At 31.0% G+C, this 22,757-nt stretch overlaps 5 protein-coding genes across 7 annotated transcripts; 3 read left to right on the top strand and 2 right to left on the bottom strand.

Moving 5' to 3' along the window:
* The first annotated feature begins 1,891 nt into the window (after positions 1 to 1,891).
* On the top strand, positions 1,892 to 3,186 carry dgt2 (dim gamma-tubulin 2). Its single transcript, XM_088198573.1, has 3 exons — positions 1,892 to 2,471; positions 2,531 to 2,900; positions 2,957 to 3,186. The coding sequence occupies exons 1-3, from the start codon at positions 2,267 to 2,269 to the stop codon at positions 3,123 to 3,125; spliced, it is 744 nt and encodes a 247-aa protein (XP_088054699.1). The 5' UTR covers positions 1,892 to 2,266; the 3' UTR covers positions 3,126 to 3,186.
* A 384-nt stretch (positions 3,187 to 3,570) lies between these two features.
* Positions 3,571 to 8,345, bottom strand: LOC148229199 (uncharacterized). Of its 2 annotated transcripts, XM_088198574.1 has the most exons (7): positions 8,210 to 8,345; positions 7,761 to 7,900; positions 7,604 to 7,695; positions 7,412 to 7,474; positions 4,378 to 4,505; positions 4,209 to 4,310; positions 3,571 to 4,078 (listed from the first exon to the last, which is right to left on the bottom strand). In XM_088198574.1, the coding sequence occupies exons 2-7, from the start codon at positions 7,887 to 7,889 to the stop codon at positions 3,885 to 3,887; spliced, it is 708 nt and encodes a 235-aa protein (XP_088054700.1). In that variant the 5' UTR covers positions 7,890 to 7,900; positions 8,210 to 8,345; the 3' UTR covers positions 3,571 to 3,884. The 2 variants fall into 2 exon arrangements, with proteins under 2 accessions (XP_088054700.1, XP_088054701.1); XM_088198575.1 differs by lacking the exon at positions 7,412 to 7,474.
* A 924-nt stretch (positions 8,346 to 9,269) lies between these two features.
* LOC148229198 (uncharacterized) lies at positions 9,270 to 10,468 on the top strand. Its single transcript, XM_088198561.1, has 2 exons — positions 9,270 to 9,744; positions 9,817 to 10,468. The coding sequence occupies exons 1-2, from the start codon at positions 9,365 to 9,367 to the stop codon at positions 10,331 to 10,333; spliced, it is 897 nt and encodes a 298-aa protein (XP_088054687.1). The 5' UTR covers positions 9,270 to 9,364; the 3' UTR covers positions 10,334 to 10,468.
* Positions 10,469 to 13,816: 3,348 nt separating this feature from the next.
* Positions 13,817 to 16,862, top strand: LOC148229197 (nucleolar complex protein 4 homolog). Its single transcript, XM_088198497.1, has 8 exons — positions 13,817 to 13,950; positions 14,029 to 14,152; positions 14,365 to 14,567; positions 15,353 to 15,608; positions 15,681 to 16,041; positions 16,104 to 16,273; positions 16,339 to 16,535; positions 16,603 to 16,862. The coding sequence occupies exons 1-8, from the start codon at positions 13,909 to 13,911 to the stop codon at positions 16,717 to 16,719; spliced, it is 1,470 nt and encodes a 489-aa protein (XP_088054623.1). The 5' UTR covers positions 13,817 to 13,908; the 3' UTR covers positions 16,720 to 16,862.
* Positions 16,863 to 19,447: 2,585 nt separating this feature from the next.
* On the bottom strand, positions 19,448 to 22,757 carry dare (NADPH:adrenodoxin oxidoreductase, mitochondrial). Of its 2 annotated transcripts, none has more exons than XM_088198504.1 (5): positions 22,677 to 22,757; positions 22,345 to 22,519; positions 22,124 to 22,280; positions 21,056 to 21,175; positions 19,448 to 20,940 (listed from the first exon to the last, which is right to left on the bottom strand). In XM_088198504.1, exons 2-5 carry the CDS (start codon positions 22,479 to 22,481, stop codon positions 19,948 to 19,950), a joined length of 1,407 nt encoding a protein of 468 aa, XP_088054630.1. In that variant the 5' UTR covers positions 22,482 to 22,519; positions 22,677 to 22,757; the 3' UTR covers positions 19,448 to 19,947. The 2 variants fall into 2 exon arrangements, with proteins under 2 accessions (XP_088054630.1, XP_088054628.1); XM_088198502.1 differs by having other exon boundaries at positions 22,345 to 22,508.

Raw genomic sequence — 22,757 nt, 5'->3', positions numbered from 1 at the left:
TGTTAATATATAAAAAAATTTATATAGTACAAAACACTTTTTCTTAATTCAAAGACCATTATAACGATTATAAAATTTTATAAGAATTATATCAATGTATCGACTATAAATTATAGCAATAACTATAACGATTATAAAATATTATAAGGATTATATCACTGTACTAAATATATAATATTATCTAGATTAAATTATAGGTAATAAATTAACACTAAAAACATTGAATTATTGCAACACGATTGTGTTAACCCTAGCGATATACCGTTAGAGCTCGCCTAGTTACAAAAGACTGAATAAAATGTATAATTTTAAATCTATATATGTATATATATATCACTGTTATAGCTCAAATTATTATAATGATAATATTGTAAACGCTTAGTGAGAATACGAACTGATTTTTAAAACAATTAATAGCTAGCCATTTCCCTTTAGTTTTATTAAAAAACACGGGTTTAGGCGAAAGCGTGTATACTTGCGCGTGGCGGTGAACAGGTTAATAAACTTATAAAAAAAATATACATATTACACAATATTTTTAATTGTTTTATTTCTATAATTTTTAAGGTGACAATAAAAATATGTGGAAAAAAATATATTGTTTTTTCTAGGTAAATGACAGGTAAAAATGCCACATGGCATATTTATTTTATAATTCGTCATAATATACCATCGATACATATTCGAAAAAAAATTCAATAGATATTTTGATTTTGCTAGGAAATTCCGGCCTGTAGTGTATGACCATACTAAAATTTTGCAGCGTTTAAAAGGTTAACAATGGATGATATTTTGGCGACAGGATGGTGACGGGTGGCAATTAGACACAAATTGATTTTAAGAGTCGTAAATATACAATTTTTTTAGTTACGTTTTTGAGAATGCTATTTCTGTTTGGGTAAAGGAAAAGTTGGCAAAAACCTCCTATTGAAAATATTATCATTACTAATAATCTAGGATACGAGCTACTCATTTATTTGAAGCAACACTGTGGAGTTAAAAATGATCGAGCCGCTGCAGTAGTGTTTAATTAATATAAATATATTAATGGCTTCCATGAAGGACACAAATTATTTTCGAGACATAATTTATGCAATTCTTGTTCTAAAGGAAATCTAAAAAAATATGTATAATATTAATAGCCTTAATACGTTACAAAAATATTCACTAATGAAATATTATTTTCATCATTTATATTTAATTTGATGTTAAATATGAATGCGAAGTATAGAATGCGCAGCCCTAGTTGACACGCAGAGAATGATGTATTTTGAACGCGTCACTTCTAACCCTTTGATCGCAGATGACTCCTCCAATATGCATTGGGCACCTAAAAGTATCATGAAACTTGTTATAATATTATTTTGTATAATTTAAAGTGGAAATACACTAATTTATTGAAATAATAATTAAATAACTTATGACATAAACAGGTGCTCCCTTGCATATTATTTCGAATATTGGCCGCGGTGAAAGGGTTATTAAATAATTCTTAAAATAAAACAAATAATTGCAGAATGTAACATGCGAAATGATAAATTGTATTTGCTCTGTTTTATTTTATTTTTACACGAAGGTACAGAATATGAAGACATATATTATGAAGTTCGTTGAATGCGCTGAGACATCAATGAACAAGACCAATAATAATATATAAATAATAATAATTTTTAATTACTAAAATAGATGCCACTGATTTATAAATTTTGATTTTATTGATTGTGTTGACCCCGTTATAACTCATTGGACTAACGATTAGCATGTTGCAAAGATTAATGTCTCTGATTTATGAATCCGAAGTTTTTTTTATAAATTATACCTTATCATACTTAATTAAAAATAAATGTTATAAAGATTTTTGTGATAAAAGCATATAATTAAATATATTAGTAGAGCTTTACATCAAAATAGAGAATAATTGTTATTTTTTAATTAAAAATCCTATAATGTAGTATTTTTATTATATTTTTAATATTTGCATTAATTTTTCTGCAAATTAAGCTTTTATTAAATTTTAAATTAATAGATTTTGAACATTCGCGTAAAAAATTGTTTTCATAGACAATTTTCCCTATTATTATTAAAAAGCAATGGCTAAATATTATTTTGTTATGGCCAAGCTGTCGTCATTCAAACTTCAAGTTTTATAACTGTCAGTGAAAGTTATGAACTCGAGTAGTGGAATCAGCGCTTTACTTTAAACTAATTAAAGCTAGTGTTTATTTATATTTGTATCGGATAACTTTGGTGTTATTTTTTTGTTAAAATGGCGGGAATCGAAAGATCGGTGAACATTGACAGCTACAAAAAAGAGCTTTTGGTTAATTTATTACGCGAGATTGCATCTAAGGATGTTTTTCCTCAACCATTAGCTGATCGTCTTCAGCATTTGATTGGCAATTGGGATTATAAAAACTATGTCAGACAAAAAATTCTACAGACAGCCGACACAAATGAGTTCAATCCTCTAGGTAAGTAAATTATAATAAGGCGAATTTGTATCGATTATAAATATTTTTTTTATAATTAGATTTAGATTTCCAAAACGTCACACTGACACCAACTGAGAAAAAAACGATACAGATGGAATTAGAAAAGACTATTATTAATTTATATCCTGGTTTATTAGAAGAGTTTTACAAGGTAACTGGAGGCAAGATAAAGAAGGGCTTGAAGGACGCAGATAGCAAAGCTTCGGAGCTTACGCGCGAACAAAAGAAAATCGTTGAATTATGCACTAGATATTACGAAGATTTGAAGAGATTGAAAAGTATCAATATTGAAATGTGTAACTTGATGAAAGAGTGGATTGAATTGAGGCTCGGAGTAATGGCGAAAAAGATGATGAACAAGGCGGAGATGTGTAATTTGAGGAGTAAACTTACGGAATTAGAAGCAAAGTAAGTTATATAATTATTTATTATATCAAATATTTTTCTAATGCTATTTTTTTTAGTATGATCAATGTTCAAATAAAGCGATTTGTATATTGCGGAAAAGTATCTACGGTGAAAGACTATATGGACTATTACAACAGTTTAAAAGATACGTTAGAAGAACATAAATTTAAAATAATTGAGTACAAAAAGTTTTTAAAGGGCAAAGACGACGTACTTGATAATTAGTTGTTAATTATATTTATTGTAAATAACACAATGGAGATTAATAAAATTGACTTTTATTAGATACATATGTTTATTATAATATATATAAAATGTCAAAAATTATATAAAAAACTTTGTTCAAATAATTAATAATTCAATTCTTAAAAATAATATAATTTGATGTAACGATTAATTAAATATGTAAAGATATTTCTGGTAAATTTATGATTATTATTACATATATATTTATAAATAATATTCTTTGGACTAGTCGGTTTTTTTAAACCCAATCTCAGTTCAATAATACACATAAAAATTAATCTGACTATAATATATCATTTTTCAATTTAAATCCTTATTTTCAATTACACATGGCAAGAACATATTTTAATCATTTTGTATAAAACGAGTAAAAAATGACTAAATGCTAACACTACAGTTTATCATAGTAAAGAAACCAAATAGAAAGTTTTTTGAATAAGATATAATATAGATAGCGTTACTGCTGATATATGTACAAATGTAACTTGTTTAGTTCTTTAGAACCAATATAAAATGTATGGGTCAAGTCTAGTTTTTTATTATATTTCTTTCTGAGAACAGTAAGAATATGTCCATAATAAAATATTAAAAATATTCTTACACTTAATAAAGAGCCCCACATTAGATTTAAAATTACTAAATAAAATCAATTATACAAAATTCTATTCATATTCACAAATAATATATTACTTTTTTGTTACAAAAATCACAGGTTACAAAAATATTTAATGGCATTTATCACGTGATCTGTTCGTTTTTATCAGCGCTTTCTTGCGGTAAACAACAACTTGGCCCTTGCCCATTTTCGTCCACTTCTCGAGTTTCGTTTAAGATTTTATCTTCGTCTGAAGAATTGATTTCGACTGTACAAGTGTAATGACATCGCTCCGGTGAATCTCTTTCTTGTTCGGTCGTTGGCACAGAATGATCCTCTACAATACAAATAACATTAAAATATTAATCTAGATGTGTCCTTTTTAAAAATTTTCAATAATTTTTTTTTATTTATATTTCAATTATCGTTTGAGTAAAGATAATTGATAATATTTTGATTTAATATACCATCTTCTGCACAATCTGCCGCAGACGCCGATATCAACTTTCTTCTTTGATCTATAATTTTAATGTTTCTATAGAACTTTCGATGGCCGAATAGAAAATATGCTGTAATTTATATATAATTTAATTACAAAATAAATAGATTTTAATATTTTTTCTTATAATAACTCACCAGCTACGGTTCCAATCAAAATGGATATAAACAGATAACTATTGTAAACCATGATGGCGAACATTATAAAGTAGTTGACTGTTGAATTAGTTGTGTATAATAATACCCGTCGTATTTTCATCATATAACTGTAAAATAAAAGTTATAAAGTTGATTAAAATAATATTTTTAATTACAGAATTTCATGCATTTACAAAAATAGATATCTAAAATTAGAGAATAAAAACATAAGCAGCGATCTTAAGAATCATGCAGTAATAAAGCAATAAATATTGGTGGTAGAAAAGTCAGCTATTAATACAAGTAATTTACTACTTTATTTTGAACTAATACAAGTTGCAAATAATATATGAATTTGACTGTCTTTGTAGAAAATGAATTAAAATGATTTTGCATGTAAGTCAAGATAAGAAATCTATACAACATTTAAAAGGATAGTTCTAAATTCAATATTTTTTACATACATCGATTTATTAGGTAGATACTTTCAACATTATTTTATTGTATCAACGATATAGGCATTTAACAGTTTTTACAAAGTGCAGATATAAAATTTTAATAATTGTTAAAAGCTGTATATATGTATGTTACAGTGAATCTGTATTCCCCAGTGAATGTATACTTTCACTAGTAGAAGTATTATTTCATCAACTCAGTCGGTAAAAGTATAGCATAGAATAGATTTATAAATTCACTGCTCGAGGTCAGTGAATCTATATTTTGTGAACCTGTGTGAGTAAATAGATCCACACGTTTAAATTATAAGAATTTAAATTAACTTTGGGTCAGAATATCAGAATAAAAATCAAATCTCGGTCAGAATTTTATTAACAGCCCGGTCCTAATTATATTATTTAGGGTCAGAATATATATTAGATGATTAAAATAAAAAAGTATATGGTCAGAATAAAAATATAGGAAGATCATGTAAATTGAAAAAAAAATTTTATAACATTTATTTATTTAATCTATTTAATTGTATAATGAATGATAATTATATTATTCATGGTCAGAATAAATAGCAAGTGATTAGAATAATAAAAGTATACGGTTAGAATAAAAATATAGGATGATCAGAATTAAGAAATAGGACGATCATGTGAATTAAAAAATATAACATTTATGAATATAAATGGGTAATAAATTATTTATTTTAGTCTATTTAATTGTATAATTAATGGCCATAATTATATTATTCAGGGTCAGAATAAAAATATAGGACAATCATGTGAATATTAAAAAATATAACATTTATAAATATAAATGGGCAATGAATTATTTATTTTATAAATATCTTATAAAATATTTCGCTCGCAATAAAACTGTTAAAGAGGTAAGGTGTGTTGGTCAGAACATTGAACACCCCATGAATAAGTGTCAACGAATCTATTTAATTGTCAAAAACGAATGAGCCAATCGGCATAAAAATTAGACTTATGGAACGATTGGGTGATGTTCTCCGAAGAGAGCAAAATTAATTTATTTGTAATATTTAATACGTTCGTCGTTAAAGGGTTAAAAGATATCATGATTATTGTATCCAGCCAACTCTAGTGCGAAATCCAGGAAGCCAAATGATCTGGGTGTGCTCTTACGGGAAGTATAAACTCCATCAACGGAACGGTAACTGCGGCAGATTACAAAATCATCCTGAAATTTTTTTTAATCCCTCTGATGGAAGACCACCTGGGCTCAAATTTAGACTGCATCTTCATGGATGATTCTGTACCATCATTGGGCGAAAATAGCCAGTTATATTTTTTTAAATCGATTTTACCAATGCCTTAGAAATGAGATTAAAAATTAAAATAAAACTAATTATTTAATGAAAGATTTCAGATAAGGAAAAATGCAGAATTAAATCATTGGACTGGCCCGGGAACAGCCTCGATTTGAACCCTATTGAAAAATCTTTGGGAAATAATAAATAAGAAAATTAGAGTGCGCAAACCATATAGTGTACAAAAACCACAAAAGTGTGGTACGAAGAAATTTACAATAAATTGATTGAATCCTTGATTAATTCTATGTCGTCACGTGTTATAGCAGTGTTAAAGACTAAAGGGGGTACAACAAAATATTAATAAAGACTTCTTAGCAATATTACAAGTTGTCTTTTTAAGTTTCTCTCTTCAAAAATAGTTTTTAATAATAGTGTATTCAAACCGAATTTTAGTCAAAAACAATTATCATTTCTCAGAAGTCAAAAATTCACATCAAAATGAATAAAATCGTGTTGGCGCCGTTGCAGTGGCTTTATTGCTTTGAACATGGATTTTTGATTTATGAGATTAGATGATTTTTTTGCCCCCCCCCCCTCCCTTGAATTTTGCTAGAAAAATTTATGTCATTTTGAAAATATCAAAACAACACTAAAAATAAAAAAAGTCGTTATTGCTGTGTAAGCTAAAAAAAGGTTATTTAAGAAATTTTTATTCAAAGGCAATCTTTGAAAATTTTTTGAAGAGAAATTACTATGGTAGCTTAAAAAAATACATTTTAGAAATTTTTGTACGCTTCTCAATATTAGAAGATGCATATTTGCATCATCGGCTCTTAGAGATAATTTTGGTATATATAAGTCATTATCCTGTAGTGTATATAAAATTAGATTCAATGGAATTAGAGAGAAAAAGTAGCACTCTTATTCAAATTTTGAAATCAATTTTTTTTCATCTTCAAATAGTTTATAAATTTTAATAAATTTACTCTTTTTCATTAAAAATATTTTCTTCTAATTTTGAATGCCGAAAAATTGTCTCTTAACAGTAGTTTTACAAATAACACAAATCATATCACCGCATAATTAAATTCTCTTCAAAACATTAGATTAAATTCCCCAATTATAATATTTTTTTTATATTAAGATCTTAAAGAAATACAGATTTTTTAAATGCAGTACTTAATTAATATCATAATGATATTTAATAAAATATATAAGATTGAAACTACCTACAATTGCTAGTAAATAAATCAAAATATGTAATAAATATAAAATCTGCTTTTCTTATCACATAGAAACATATAATACAACCTCTGAAGATTTGAGTAAATGCTAGACGCTGATCTATGCCGATTTTCTTCTTCCGTTTCCAAACTATGGACAAAACGTTGAAACAATTCGTGAAGATAGCAAAATTAACAAAGACTACCTTTTATCAATAACCATTAAATCTTAAGCAAACCTCAACACATAAATATAACATACACCTAATACAATAATCACCTATTAGGACTGAGCAAAGTGTTTCTGTCTGAAGAAGATCTTCTAATGTTGGATTCATCCTCATTGAATAATTTAGATTCTAACATCAGAAACTGCAATATTAAAATAAAATAATATACAATATGAAATATATATTATATAAGAAAAAAATACATACTTGTAACGATTCGTAAACGAATGATATAACGGCGAATATGAAACAGGCGCATACTAATCCTGCGGTGCTATCGACAGTCGCTCCTTTAAATATTAAATCGCCGATATCAGTACCCCAGTAGAAGCTCATGATGTAGAATACTGTAACGTTTTAAAATTCAATTAAGCCGAACATCAAACGGTCTAGGTTTTACTGATTAGATAACAAAGAGAAGTAAATAAGGTATAAACTAGTGCATAAATAAGTTATGATATAATAATATGATATGCTTTCAATAATGATTATAAATGGATTGTTTAAAAAACGTAGCGATAGCATTTGTAAAAAATTAAACAATAGTAATGTTGACGATTTGCAATTGTAAATATAAACATGAATGAAAAGGTGAAGGAAAATGGATTTGAATGGACATTTTAGTTTGTAAATAGGGATAGAAAAACGAAGCTAACTTGGTTTTTGCGCTGGTGTTGTATAATTGGTTAAAATATATATATTTAACGTTTCATTCTCGTAGGGTCATACACCCAAGTGATAAGAAAAAAATGTCAACAGCCTTAGTATTGCCATTTAAAAAAAACACAATCTTAAAAGTTGAATATTTGAGCATTAAAAAATTAAAAAAATTAGCAAACCTTTATATCAGAAAACGCAAAAAATGTATTGTTTTAAGACTTTATTATTTATTTTGTTTAAAATAAACGATATTACTTGAAATTTTAAGTAAAATATGATTAAGTAAATATTTAAATAGGGTGTGAGGAATAAATGTCAGGTAAGAAGTATCAAATAAAACTTTGTTTTTATTGAATTTATAGCTGATATTTTATAACCAGTCTGTCTTTTCCAGAAGGTAAAAAGCAAAAATTGCCTTATCAGTGGTCATTTAAGTTTTATAGTATTTTATTAAATGACATGCATTTTTCTGGCCAAATTTAAGAGGCTGCCCCCCTCCCCAAATAAAATACAGGCACCCTTTACCTTATTTATAAAAACAACCCTTTGTATATTTAGTGATTTGTTTAATATAATCAATAAATCACAATTCAATGAAATAAAGAGATATCATTGTTTTATGTATTCAATAATAATAAATCAAACCATCTTGATTTAATATGTTTTATTTAAGCGTCACAGTATCCCTCACACATAAACATAATATTTATACACGCCCACTCATATATTCACATTTTAATATTATTAACAAAATAAAAATGATGGTGGTGCACGTTTGCCGAGCTTGTTGAGAAACTGGATGGCTCGAATTAAAAAGCGTTTCACTCTGCTCTGTACCTCAGCGGTGAACGGACGCATCCGCGCCTGCTCTCGCTGCCGTTCAAAGCTCCGACCCCCCACCCGCGACCATTTGCAACAACTACGACGCCAGAGACATTGCCGGCGCGATGAAGAAGACGCTTACGCGCAAGCGTGCGGTGGGTACGTTAAAAGCGTACCTATCGCCATCAGCAGAACAAGAATGGCAGATGCCAAAGAAAACTGCCCGATCCTCTACTGACGCCAACCTGTTGCCGACTTCAAGTCATAACAGGTATGACAAACTCCCCGAAGTTGCCGGGAGTAAACACGCAAGAGTGCCACCTGTCATCATGGAGGTGGTTGGCACACATCTCCAGACCATCGACCTCATCAAGTCGATGACCAAATCAGGTAATTTTACCCTCCGCTACACCGGAAGAGGTAATGTTTCCATCCAGTGTGCGACGCTCGAACTACGAGCGACCCTGATGGATGGTTTGAAGGGCCGCCGTGCCTTTCACACCTTCACTGCCGACGAAGACAAGACAGTTAAATCTGTCTTGAGGGGGCTTCCTGAGGTTCCCGTTGAAGAAATCGCTGCTGATTTGGAGCGGCAAGGATTAAGCGTCGTCAAAGTAACGGCGATGAACACCAAGGCAGAGACCTCCTCGCGGCTCTACCTGACGCAATTTTCCGCTGAGACGACGGTGACGTCCATAAGAAGCATCCGGTACGTTTGCTTCTCTAAGGCCACGCTTGAAAAATACAAGCGTAATAAGTCGCACGCGACTCAATGTTTCAGATGCCAGCAGTATGGCCACGCTGCGAGGAACTGCCAACGAGACCCCAGATGCGTGAAATGCACAGGAAACCACGCCACTTCCGAATGCACTAAAAAAGACCGAGAGACGCCAGCAACCTGCACTGGATGCAGCGGAAGTCACCCGGCCAACTACAAGGACTGTCCTCGCAGGACAGAATATCTCCTGCAGATGAAGAAGAGGCAGCAAAAGCCACATACCGCCGTACTGACCGCACCCAAGCCAACGTTCGCTCTGGAACAGAGTCAGTTTCCTGCCCTTCGGCCAACGAAACCAGCAGTGAAAAAACCGACTATCGTCCCGGAAGCCACCCCAATTAAGACGCAACAACGCCCCCAAGCCCGACAGTCTGAGAAGCCCTCATCAGAAGCCATGTCTACTGATGAGCTTCGCAGGATGCTGACTATCCTCCAGGAAATCCGAACTAAGGCCGGAAAGTGCGCTAGCAAAATTGAAATTGCTTTGATGATGGTCGAGTATCTCGATGACCTCTTCTAAAGAAGACATTCAACTCATGACGTGGAATTCCCGTGGGATCCGTAACAAAACCGGAGAGCTGGAGCTGTTAATCAGTGAGTACAAAATTGATATTGTCGTAGTCACCGAAACTTATCTAAAACCACATGTTAACGTATATTTACCTAACTTTGCCTGCATTAGGAGGGACCGACCCTCAAGGCCAGGCGGAGGGGTCGCGATATTTGTTAAAAAATCGATAAAACACGCACGTATAAACACTAACACTAATAATCTAGAAACCGTCGCGATTCAAATTATTCATAAAAATAAAATAATAATAATTGCTGCGGGGTATAATTCGCCTAGTGACGAACTGCTCCGGAGTGATCTAGATTCGATATTTTCTCTAGGAGACTCGGTCATTCTGACAGGGGACTTCAATGCTCGTCATATGCATTGGGGCTGTTCTGGGGCAAATCGATCTGGAGCGTCACTTTTTAACTACTTGAGCGACTCTGACACGATTGTTAACTTTCCAAATTCACCGTCGCATTACCCTTCCAATCACATGACGCCGTCAATTCTGGATATTGCTTTGGTCAAGGGTAACTTGAATACGTCAGAAATGTATTGCGTTCAGGCATTGTCTTCTGACCATCTTCCAGTGTTATTCTCGCTGGAGGGTTCAGCGGAGGTAGTCTCTGAAACGCTTTTTGACTATTTAAAAGCTGACTGGAAAAAGTTTAAAGATATAGTCGAGTCTCGTTTGCAAGATGAGCGACAGAATTATACTCCGCATAACATTAAACAAATTGACGATGATATCAGTTATTTAACATCCGTTATCGAAGAAGCCAAAATATCATCAATACCGACGCGTAAAAATCATAATAATAAAAATCAACTTACTCCACAACTTATCGAAATAATAAAAATCAAAAATAAACTAAGAAAACAGTGGCAAAATAATAAATCTCCGCGACTTAAATCTGTAATAAACCGCGTTACTAGTTATATTCGCGATAAAATTCAGCAAATAAAAAACGAATCGTGGACGCGTAAACTAAAAAATCTAAACCCGGCAGATAATTCCTTATGGAAAATAACTAAATCACTTAAATATAAACATTCGGAAATACCCCCATTAAAAAATGGAAACACCATCGCATGCACGAACAAGGATAAGGCAGAAAATTTAGCCAGCGCTTTCTCCACATCTTATTCGCTTACTGTAAATTACTTAGATTCAAAAATAGACAACAAAGTCGCCCGTGCGATACGAAATATTAATTCATCTAGCGTAGATATTAGTTTAGTGAACAAAGTTGGTTTATCAGAAGTTAATAACATCATAAAAAATTTAAAGAATAGAAAAAGTCCCGGTATAGATAAATTAGATAACGTTACGATAAAACAACTTCCAAGAATTAGCATCAATTATCTAACAAATATTTTTAATGCCTGCTTATCTTTCGGGTACTTTCCCGCTATTTGGAAAACCGCAAAGATCCACCCAATTAGAAAGCCAGGAAAGGATAACACTATCGCAATTAATTATCGTCCAATAAGCTTATTACCGTCATTCAGTAAACTATTTGAAAAAATAATTTTATCACGTTTAAAGGGATCTTTGGGGAATAAAATTATCAATGAACAATTTGGCTTCCGCGAAAACCACTCTACGACTCATCAGCTCAATAGGTTAACAGAGCACATCTCTGCTAATTTTAACATGAAAAAATCAACGGGACTCTTATTGTTAGATGTGGAAAAAGCGTTTGATACTGTGTGGCATGATGGGTTGATTTACAAACTCCACAAATATAAAACCCCTAACTATCTGCTACACTTGTTACGCTCCTACCTTGATCGTCGAAGTTATGTTGTTTCAGTAAATAATGAACAATCGATACCGCGTAATATCCCAGCTGGTGTTCCTCAGGGGAGTTTACTTGGACCGTTCCTTTTCATTTTGTACACAAATGATATACCTATTTTAAAAAATACTTGTCTTTCAATGTATGCCGATGATACGGCGATAATGAGTAGCTCTTACGGTCTTAAGCCTATTTCAATAAAATTGCAAAAATCCTTAACTCTCTTAAGTAATTATTTCAAAAAGTGGAAAATAAAAATAAATCAGGACAAAACGGAGGCTATAATTTTTACAACTCGAAGACAACCTTTGCCCCCGACTATTATAAGCGAGCAGGGAAAGTGTATAGAATGGAAGGCGAGCGTTAAGTACCTCGGAATTCACCTGGACTCCAAGCTTAAATTTAATAAACATATAACCGAACTTAAATCTAAAGGGCTCGCAGCCATTGCGGCGTTAAAACCAATTTTTAATCGAAAAAGTGCGCTAAATACTAAAAATAAAATTCTATTATATAAGCAATTAATCAGACCGGCAATGACTTACGCCTGCCCAGTGTGGAGTAATACGTGTAATACTAACTTTTCTAAGCTACAAGTTGTTCAAAATAAAGCTATAAAAATAATTTATAATACACCTTTTTATACTAACCTCAAAAAACTTCATAATAAATATTTAATTCCAACTATTAAAGAACATGTTCACCACCATACTAATAATTATTATAAAAAAATACCGCGAAATCATACTAACCCGTTAGTCTCAAGAATCGGTGATTACGACAAAAACAAACTCAAATTTAAATATAAACACAAAATGCCAAAGCACATCTTGCTCTGACGCATAAATTTTATCTATTAATTTAACAGCTCCAGGTCCACGAGTTTTATATTAAAAATATATATTTAATAAACATTAATAAACACCTTTAACAAAAAAAAAAAAAAAAATATAATATTTTTTTTTTTTTTTTTGTTAAAGGTGTTTATGTACTTTGACCTAAACTTAACGTATTTTATGTTCTTTTATTATTTTTATTTTTGTAATTCCTCTTAATTTAGCAAATCAATCGTAAATTGTGATAATGGTAATTAACCAGCAACCAATGAAATGTAAATATATATGTTTATAAAAATGTATTATTTAATTATGTAATAAACAAAAATTAAAAAAAAAAAAAAAAGCGTTTCGAGTGTTGGCAATTAAGAATAAGGGACGCGATCGCAATCGAGCATCGACGGATGTTTACAATTTTAAGAAGTGCTGCAGTGAATATATGTTATCTTGAAGCTACAATTAAATATACTTTTAACAAAAAGGTCCCATCGTATAAATACAGATTTTTTTAAGGAATTTTGACCAGAAACTCTAACTCTGTTAGAATATAATATAGTGAAGGCAAATTAAGTCAGAGAATAAAAAAAATTACAATAATTAAGTATAGTAATTAAAACGCTCTATTGAAAACTTATGTGATAATTATGAAGTAACAAATAATGAAGGGATTTTTGATTAAGAAAATCTGGTGGAAAGAAAGATTTGCAATCAGTATATTTTATTTTTGGCTATTTTTGTTAATTATTTTGCTAATTAATAATCATAATTATTATTTTTATAATTACCAGTCGTTTAAAAATACACATTTATGCATTTAGTTTTTTTTACCCTAGCAACATTCATTGCCTAGAGACATTGCGCTACGAGCGCGTGTATTTGACGTATCGATAACCAAGTAGACATGGAGCCGAATATATTGATGAATATCCTCGAGACCTTTCTGGTGAACTTTATTTTTTAACTGTATGATTTTTTATATGAACATTATTATACTGATAGTTATTGTTTTACTTCCTTGAAGGAGGACACTGACAACTATTCGTCAAAAATCGTGGACATAGAAAACTACTTTGAAGAATACATTAAAAACGGCGATGCATCTTCTACGAACAGATTCATAGTCGACGATTCGAAAGTAGAAAATAGTGAGTAATAATTATCACAATCAGTAAGTAAGTCTTGCATCATTTGATAAGGAAATTAATTAGTTTCTGTTGTTATAAAAATTATCCTCGTATCAGTTTTATGTAGAAATGAGATAACAATCGACCTATTTTTAATAAGGAAAAAAAAATTATAACAAAAACTCGTTATAAAAGTCATTAGTCAGTAATACGTGTGTGACTCATTTGTATAGGTGCGCCGAACAATGATATCAATCATATGCAACAAGTGGTTTTCAAAATGTCGTGGAGGATTATACTGGAGAGTTTTAGTCGCGGCAAATTTGAAAGTAGAGCTCAGGCTCTTCGCACTGCTTGTAGTATGCTAAAGATGGAATCTGTTTTAAGAACGACAACCGATACAAGCAATTTTTACTTCCCGACGCATATGCTACAGGTATATATTTTTATTTATAACAAACTGACCTTTTCATTTTTCGAGTTCCGTTCATCGGTCAACTATTTGTTCTTTTAAAATAATAAATGTATATAAATTTATATCTTTAGTTTATTAACACATCAATACCATGTGCACAAATTTGTGCTTTTTATCATTTCAACTTCATATAACAAAATTACACGTTAAACTGTGTATTTACCGTAACGTATTCATTTAGTGCTCTAGCTAAAGATGTTACTAATATATTAACTAAAATAATTTAATGAAATCGATATCCAAAATTCTAGAGGTTCAAAACTGGGGTAAAAAAATTGCGTTTTAAGCCAATCGACCGTAAAGTGTTAAAAATAAAAAATGATTGTGGACGTCACAGAGCTTCGTATTTTTCGTTTCAAAAATAAGTAAAAGTTTTTCATCATCATTTTATCATAATCTGTATCGTTTTTATTTCTAAAATATGTATTATATTTATTTTTTATTTTATTGCTATGTGATCCACAGTTTGACGTTTACTGATTTTACCATTATGAATATAAACACGATTATTACGAAATTGTATTTTAAATTTGACGTTAAAATGTTAACTAATTAAAAAGTTGTGATGGCTTAAAAAAATTTTAACTTCTAATTTTCGCTCAAAAGATTTTCTTTTGAGAATTATAAGGTCTGATTTTTTTCTATTAATTTGTAAATATCGTACAAATATTCAGCCAAAATCATAAAATATTCTGTCAATTTTTAGTAAATAACAATTAAATATTTAGTGTTATTTTTAATTACAGGATATATTAAGTCAACTTTTGAGTATGGAGCAGAACAATTGCCATCTCATCGCACGGTTTCAAGAATATACTTCGTATAACGATGTATTGTTCTATTGTTGGAGGGTCTTACCGCACATAACATCAGTTCAACGATTGTCCGATATTTATATTAATAATTATTTCAATTTAATTAATGCTATGCCTTTAAAAAAAGAGAAGAAAAATAGCAAACAAGACGAAGACGATAAGCCTTTAATTTATTGTGATTCACAAAGTAATACTCGATCTTCCATATAATATATTATGATTTACAGAAATTCTGATGATCCATATGTTTAATTTATAGCCGTCCGTTTCCGATTCGATTTAACAAAAGTTCGCAAGCACATGGAAGAGTGCTGGATGCGCGTTACCAAATGGAAATTAAAAGGAAACAATCTCCAAAGGGCGATCCTTATATTGATCGATCACTTAATACCGCATCTACCTAGACCAGTTTTATTGACTGATTTCTTGATGGATTCGATGGACGAGGGCGGAACTATCAGCGCTTTGGCGCTGCAAGGAGTATTCGTATTGATGCAGAAGCACAATCTAGAATATCCGCTAGTTTATCACAAATTATATAATATGTACGAACCGGAAATGTTCTTTAGTAGGCACAAATCTCGTCTGTTTTATTTGACGGATACTTTTCTCAGTTCTACGTGAGTATTGCTTGTATAAAATATATTTAAAAATACCGTTATTAACCTTTTTTTATTCACAGACATTTACCAGAATCGTTAGTAGCCGGTTTCGTTAAGAAATTCGCTCGATTAGCGCTCATAGTTCCGCCAGTGGATGCATCTGTTTTATTGCACATGATAGCCAATCTAATAATAAGACATCCTGGGCTTGGAAAAATGCTGAATGCGAAATCTGATACAGTTTCAGAATGTAAATATTAATTAACATTATATCATCATAATGATAATTTTTATTATATTGCATTATTATTTCAGTTGCGAAAGATCCTTTCAACTTGGAGGAAAATAATCCGAGTCTCAGCGGTGCTATTGATTCTAGTTTATGGGAGCTGCTCGATTTGAAGCATCATTCGCATCCGGTGGTTGCGGCCGCAGCGTCTTATGCGATGACTTCTCATCGTGCCACAATGGAGAAGCCCATTAATGAACTTCTGGACGATACGGAAGATGATGTAATTAATTTATTATATTTCGTACCTTTGTCACATTTATAGTTTAATAATTTATATACTTTTTTAGTTGATTGAAGCTGAATTTAATAAGAAATACAAACAAGTGTATTTAACGACAAAACAACCAGATTCCATTGCAGATTCCTCCGATGATAAATTATCAAACTATTGGCAATTATTTTAATTTGATGCTGATGAATAAATTTTTACCAATTTTATATTTTGTATAATGTAATTAATGGAGAAAAAAAGATTGAAATAAATTATGGAATATCCTCCTCGGTGATTACAGATATATTTTTAAAAATAAACTAAATTGCAAGGAAACTAGTGTATATTTTGTCGAATCGGTCAAAAGGCTTTCTTCCTGCTAAAAAGACAACGATTGATGAAATATGTTGTAAACTTTTTTGCATCTTTTTTGGTATTAATAAGAAAAATATCCTAAGAGCCGAGAGATATCAGGATTGTCATATTTTTGATGACATAAAATTTATTTTGCTTACAAAATATGTAAGAAACGCTTAGATCCATGTGTAACATATTTTTATACAACTACCCACTAGAAAACGGACAATCTAACAGAAGTGCAGTTTTAAAGAAATATGCGAGAGATCGTTATTAACATTAATTATTAATAGCACCCAATAATTTGGAGGGTGACTAAATTTAAAATGGCCATGCAGATTTTTAATAGCTATTACCGTTTTAGCGGATAGGTGGCAATTACACAGATTGAGCAGCTGCAGTAGTAATTTTTTATTGGAAATATATGCTAGTGGATGGGATACCACCGGCTGTTGTCTTCCCGTCGAGGCCCACCAAGGAATGTGTTGCGCTCCACCGGTGTTCGCCAAGTTAAGGCCATATTGAATAAATAAATAAATAGACCCCCACCATGCTCTCCCCTAGCAATTTATAATTGCGAAATTCAGCTAGAAAGTGAGAAGAGAGACCTTGGCATTGCTCTACAAAATGGTTTTGAAAAATAATGCTGAAGGCACGGAGGTAATAAAGTTGTTAAATATTTATTTAAGAGTAGGCGATAGGTTGAAGTACGAATTAGATATGCAATATTAAAGCACAGTAAATAAATAAACAAATAACCATTGCACTTGAAATATCCACTGAAGTGTTTTTTCATTTTCATTGATGAATGAATATTTAAAATAGTGGTGCATATTTTTGACCCCAGCTAGTTTATGAGTGGACTGGAAAATTTAAAAAGTAAGGTGCCCCCCCCCCTCCTCTCATTATAAATACACGTCTTTTTAAATTGATTAGTAATGTTGGAGGTCATCAATAATTTCGCCCGAGCTTATCTGACTGCGGCTGTCATTCGCGATAGCCCAGGTAGGAGGTCGGGCCACTCAGTGTGATATCAGAGTCCATTGCAGCGTTGTGCTGAGTGGTTGTTATGTTTGATTTATATGAAATAGCTACCACCATAAAATTCATTAACATAGTAAGATTATAGGATTTTAAATAATAAAACCAGCTGATTTAAAAACGTTACTTTAAAGAATTTAGATATCTTAGCAGTATATATAGCTCCTTAATGAACGTAGGTGTAAGCTAAAACGGTCGACTAATGAACAGGAGAAACGCCTGGGCGTCTCTATCTTTCTATTGGCCGTCCTGGTAAAGACTAAGTGCAGATTTATTTATTAACCGCTTCCCGTGCGTGTTTTTTACAAGTTTTTTTGTAAAAAAATATTTTTATTATTATTAATTTATAGTTTACAATAAAACTATAACGTTAAAAATATTTTTTTAATTTTTTGAATATGTGATAATTTACTATTTGATATATTATAAAAAAAATATTGAGAGCCACTGTCAAGATAAAAAATGACCAAATAAACGATAGCTTAGCTCATAAACTTCGTAAAATAATGTTAGAAATGTCGCTTACATGTGTGTGCGCGTCCGGGATCAGATGTTTTCTCCTAACGATGGTGTTTTTTCAATACGAGTTGGTACGCATATGTGTACCCTCGTCCAAAATGGTACACTATTTTTGCGCTCATATGTGAGCGTGAGCTTGGAAGTGATATACGATATAAAACATGCGCTTACCAATTTCCCTGAGGACGTGTATATACGCGTGATATGGTCTTGCGTTAAAATAAATATTCTATTGTTTTTCTTCAGTGACAAAATAGCTCGCCAGCTGTAGATAAAGATTAATTGTGTTTTTTGCGTCACTGTGTACTTTTAATACTTGGGCCACCTGTAAAATAAATATTTGCCCTCTATAGAAGGGTATAATAATAAGGTACCTTTTTTTATTTGAAACACTGCATTGACTATTTTAAGAAAAAGAACACATTTTTATTAAAAAAATATTATATTAGACTTGTTTTATATGATATTGTGCTTTTAGTACTTTTTTTGATTTAATAAAAATCAATTTTAACACTTTTATAAAAGGTTATATTTAAAAAACATATTTTTTATATAATATTATTCTGAAGGATTTTGGAACATTTCTGATTAAAAAGCAGGGCAGGGAATCATTGGAAATTTTTTCGCAAGGTCCGACCCCGACTCTAAAAATTTCGAGAGATAATCTTAATTTACTAAATTTATTTTTAATTATTTTCAAGTAAATAACAACAAAAAATAATTATAATAATATTTCTTAAGATTAGTGCCGCACCATTGTATGTGTCTACATGTGACCACGCCGGCCAGTAAGTTGTTGATAGGTATTCGATTAAGTGCATAATAACTTTTGTTTACTTCATATTACCGACTTAAAACGCATGGCGCACGGCAAACAATCAATAAATATTGGTCAGAGTGGAAAGGATTAAAAAGGACTTAGTCGATTTTTTACGACTCCAACTCCATAGCCCTGTTAAAAAGTCACGTTATAATTTAGTAGGAAGGATATTAAATTCAAGACATTGTAAGACAATAAATTTTATTTGTAACAAAATCAATATTTGATTTTTTTCACAAAATATGTATACTATATCAGTCATAAGTAACCAGTGCATTTAAAGTGCACAAAACCGTAAAAAGTACGTTGTTGTATAAAATAAAATATATATAAAACTTTCAATATGCATTTTAAGTATTGAAGATTATGAAAAAAAAATCCTATACTAATGTTATTACTTCTAATAACAATAAACTATGCAATATAAAATTTATATCAATATAAAACAACTGATGGTTACAATAAAGCCTAGTTTTATTATTTAGATTCTAATGGAAGTGTTTAGATTCTAATGGAAGCATATTTTTGTGTATGTGATCACTTTGTTAAAACCATCTAATATTTCACTCAATTTTGCAATCTTTCAATAGTGTGTAATTAGATACTAGTGAAAGCATTTTGTGTACTTTAATAGATATAGATTTCTTTCACTTCATTAAAGTCGTCCGAATATCTTAACTCTTGTCAGCTACAAACATCCAGCAAATTCTTAACGTTGCATACTTTCTCCCTCGGCTTTCCCAGCTTCGAACCACGTTCCATTTCATACTTATCGATCTTCTCCCAATCAGTCCAAGTCACAATTTTAACATTCTTCTTATTCAAAATCTCTTTAATTCCGTCAAATCCATCTTTTTTATCGTTACATTTCAATATATCTCTCGAATCGTTAAAATCGTTACATATGTTTGATCCGACCTCAAACGCATTAGCCATCGTATCCAGAATCACTCCCATCGGTCCAGTTCTCAACCAACCGGCCACATACAAACCTGGCTCGACCCAACGTTCATCGACTTTGACTCCCATATTATCCAATTTGGATAAAACTCTACCATGATGATTTTTCACAAATCCCCTATCAGAATCAAAATTGATATCAGGATCAACTCGAATGCTTCTATAACCTATACTTCTAAATACTAAGTCACAATTTAAAAGCTCTCTTTGCTCCGTACCCTCACATTTTAGCGTGGCCATATCATCGCCGACAAGCTTATTTATGATCAACTCTAAACCTTTTAATTCCATCATATCAGACGTTAAAAACTTCTCGGGACTTCTGAAAAACAGTGGAATAAAATTACGCGAATAAGATGCGTTATTTTTAGATTCGGATAAACTCTTAAGCATCAGTTCTGTAATCCTCTTTCTCGGTCTCTGTAAATCGTTCACAATATCTTCAATTCCTTCAAAATCTTTCTCTCTCCAAATCGTTCGACAATCAGGGAGCTTAATCAATTCTCTCAGCTCTTTAATGGTGAATGCCGCTTGTAAAGGACCTCTCCGTCCAATCAGATACACGTTTCTTATTTTTGATTCGCTCAACGTGGCTAAAGCCTTTTCTGTTATATCAGTTTTTTTCAGGACGTCTATCGGTGTCAATAATATTCGAGCGACGTCCATGGCGACGTTACCTTGACCCAAAATAGCGACAGTCGAATGATTAAGATTTACCTATTGAAATAAAATATTTTTCGTTATTAACATAACTGGTTTTGTCGCAGCTAAAATCAATTTACATATTTTATCGCTATGCAAATCACTAAGCCATATCTAGAATATTAAATACCTGCAAATTTTGGTCAGACGGAGTTCCATTATACCAACCGACAAAATTCCTCGCTGAAAATACATTGACAATTTTCTCGTTAGGAATGTTTAATAGTTTATCGCGTTCAGCTCCATATGCCTGAAATTCATTAACATAATGAATATATATCTATTTAGTTAATGATACCGTAGATTAAGTACTGGATTATAAGAATCGACTTATAAAGCAGCAAAAGGGGTAATTTTTACAATTTTTTTGTTAAAAACATAAATAAGATAAATTAATATTGCATAAAATATTTTATGTATTAATTTCTTATACTTGAAAGAGTAAGCAATAACGTACAGATCTTGATCATTAAAGTGTAACAATTCTATAAAAACATAATAAAGGTAATTAAAAGTTTTAAGGAACGAGCGAAAATCCTTGCATAAAGGTGTGCTTTAATTTTATTGTTTTATACTTAAAAGAAAAAACTATCATATAGTCGTGAAAGACCTTTAATCATGGAACCCCTAAATATTTTTGTCACAATCAGCGGTTTAATTAAATTAATTTCTATGATTTAAAAATAATGATAATAAATTTGTACTTCCACCAGTTTTATGATCATTTTAACAGATTTTACATAACAAATTTACAAAAGCAATTATTTTAGTAGCAATTTTTATTGTATATTATATATTATATTTTACTCTTGGATTAGAAATAGTAATTATCTAGAGACCAAAACTAGCTTTAAATAAATACAATATGTACTAGATAGCATAGTTTATCATAATGAACCATAAAATATATCGTTGAGTATTATATTAGGTCAAAAGTGATAAAAAAATAAATTGAAAATTTACAGATAATGGCTCCAAATTCACAAGTATGTTTTTTGAAAAAAAGACTAGCGTTGGTATATTTAAAGTATTGTTGGAACTATTGTGTCTTATGCTTATACTTAATAAATAAATTGGGCAATACATTGCTCTTCTATCTTTTTATAAACAAAATCTTAGGATCGCTATAATCGTGCGCCTTAACTAAAGAGTTAATATTATTATTTAAACATATTTTAGCTTAAATTATATAACTTACTAGCAAAACGGCGTGATAGTTATTTTTCAACTGAGCAAGTGTAACATCTTTTCCGAGTGTTATATTACCGTAAAAGTTGACAGAATCATTTTTAGCCGTTTTGGTAAACGTATTAATGACATTCTTGACTTCGGGATGATCGGGAGCGACTCCAAATCTGATTAAACGAGGTCATTATAATTAATTGAAAGGCATTATTATATTAATATATTTATATTTACCTGACTAGTCCGAACGGTACTGGCAGTTTTTCAATAATATCGATCGTGGTGGATGGTAAATGTTTAAGCATACGTTGTGCCGCATAAAAGCCGGCAGGTCCAGCACCAACGATGCACACTTTACGCATATTGGACATCTTTGTAGAATATGGTAAATGAGAGAGCTGAAAGCATACTTAATTCCATATATTACGTAACAAATTACGTTTTCCTTGGATACAAAACGTTTACTAGTCGTTACTTGATAATGTTTGTGTCAATACATAAGTATTATCAATATATATGTTATCGATTATCTATTAATGAGATTTGCAATAAATGTTTGGACTTACTTAATCTTTAATGGGTGTGTTTGTAAATATTACGCATTTTGATATTGACAGGTGACAGATTGAAGACGCTATTGTCAGAGT

The sequence above is a fragment of the Plectrocnemia conspersa genome, unplaced genomic scaffold (assembly GCF_051122295.1).
Source record: "Plectrocnemia conspersa isolate PC_06_02 unplaced genomic scaffold, ASM5112229v1 ptg000011l, whole genome shotgun sequence".
NCBI classification, from domain to species: domain Eukaryota; kingdom Metazoa; phylum Arthropoda; class Insecta; order Trichoptera; family Polycentropodidae; genus Plectrocnemia; species Plectrocnemia conspersa.
Note: the sequence above shows the minus strand (reverse complement) of the source record. Positions and strands in the feature narration are given on the sequence as shown.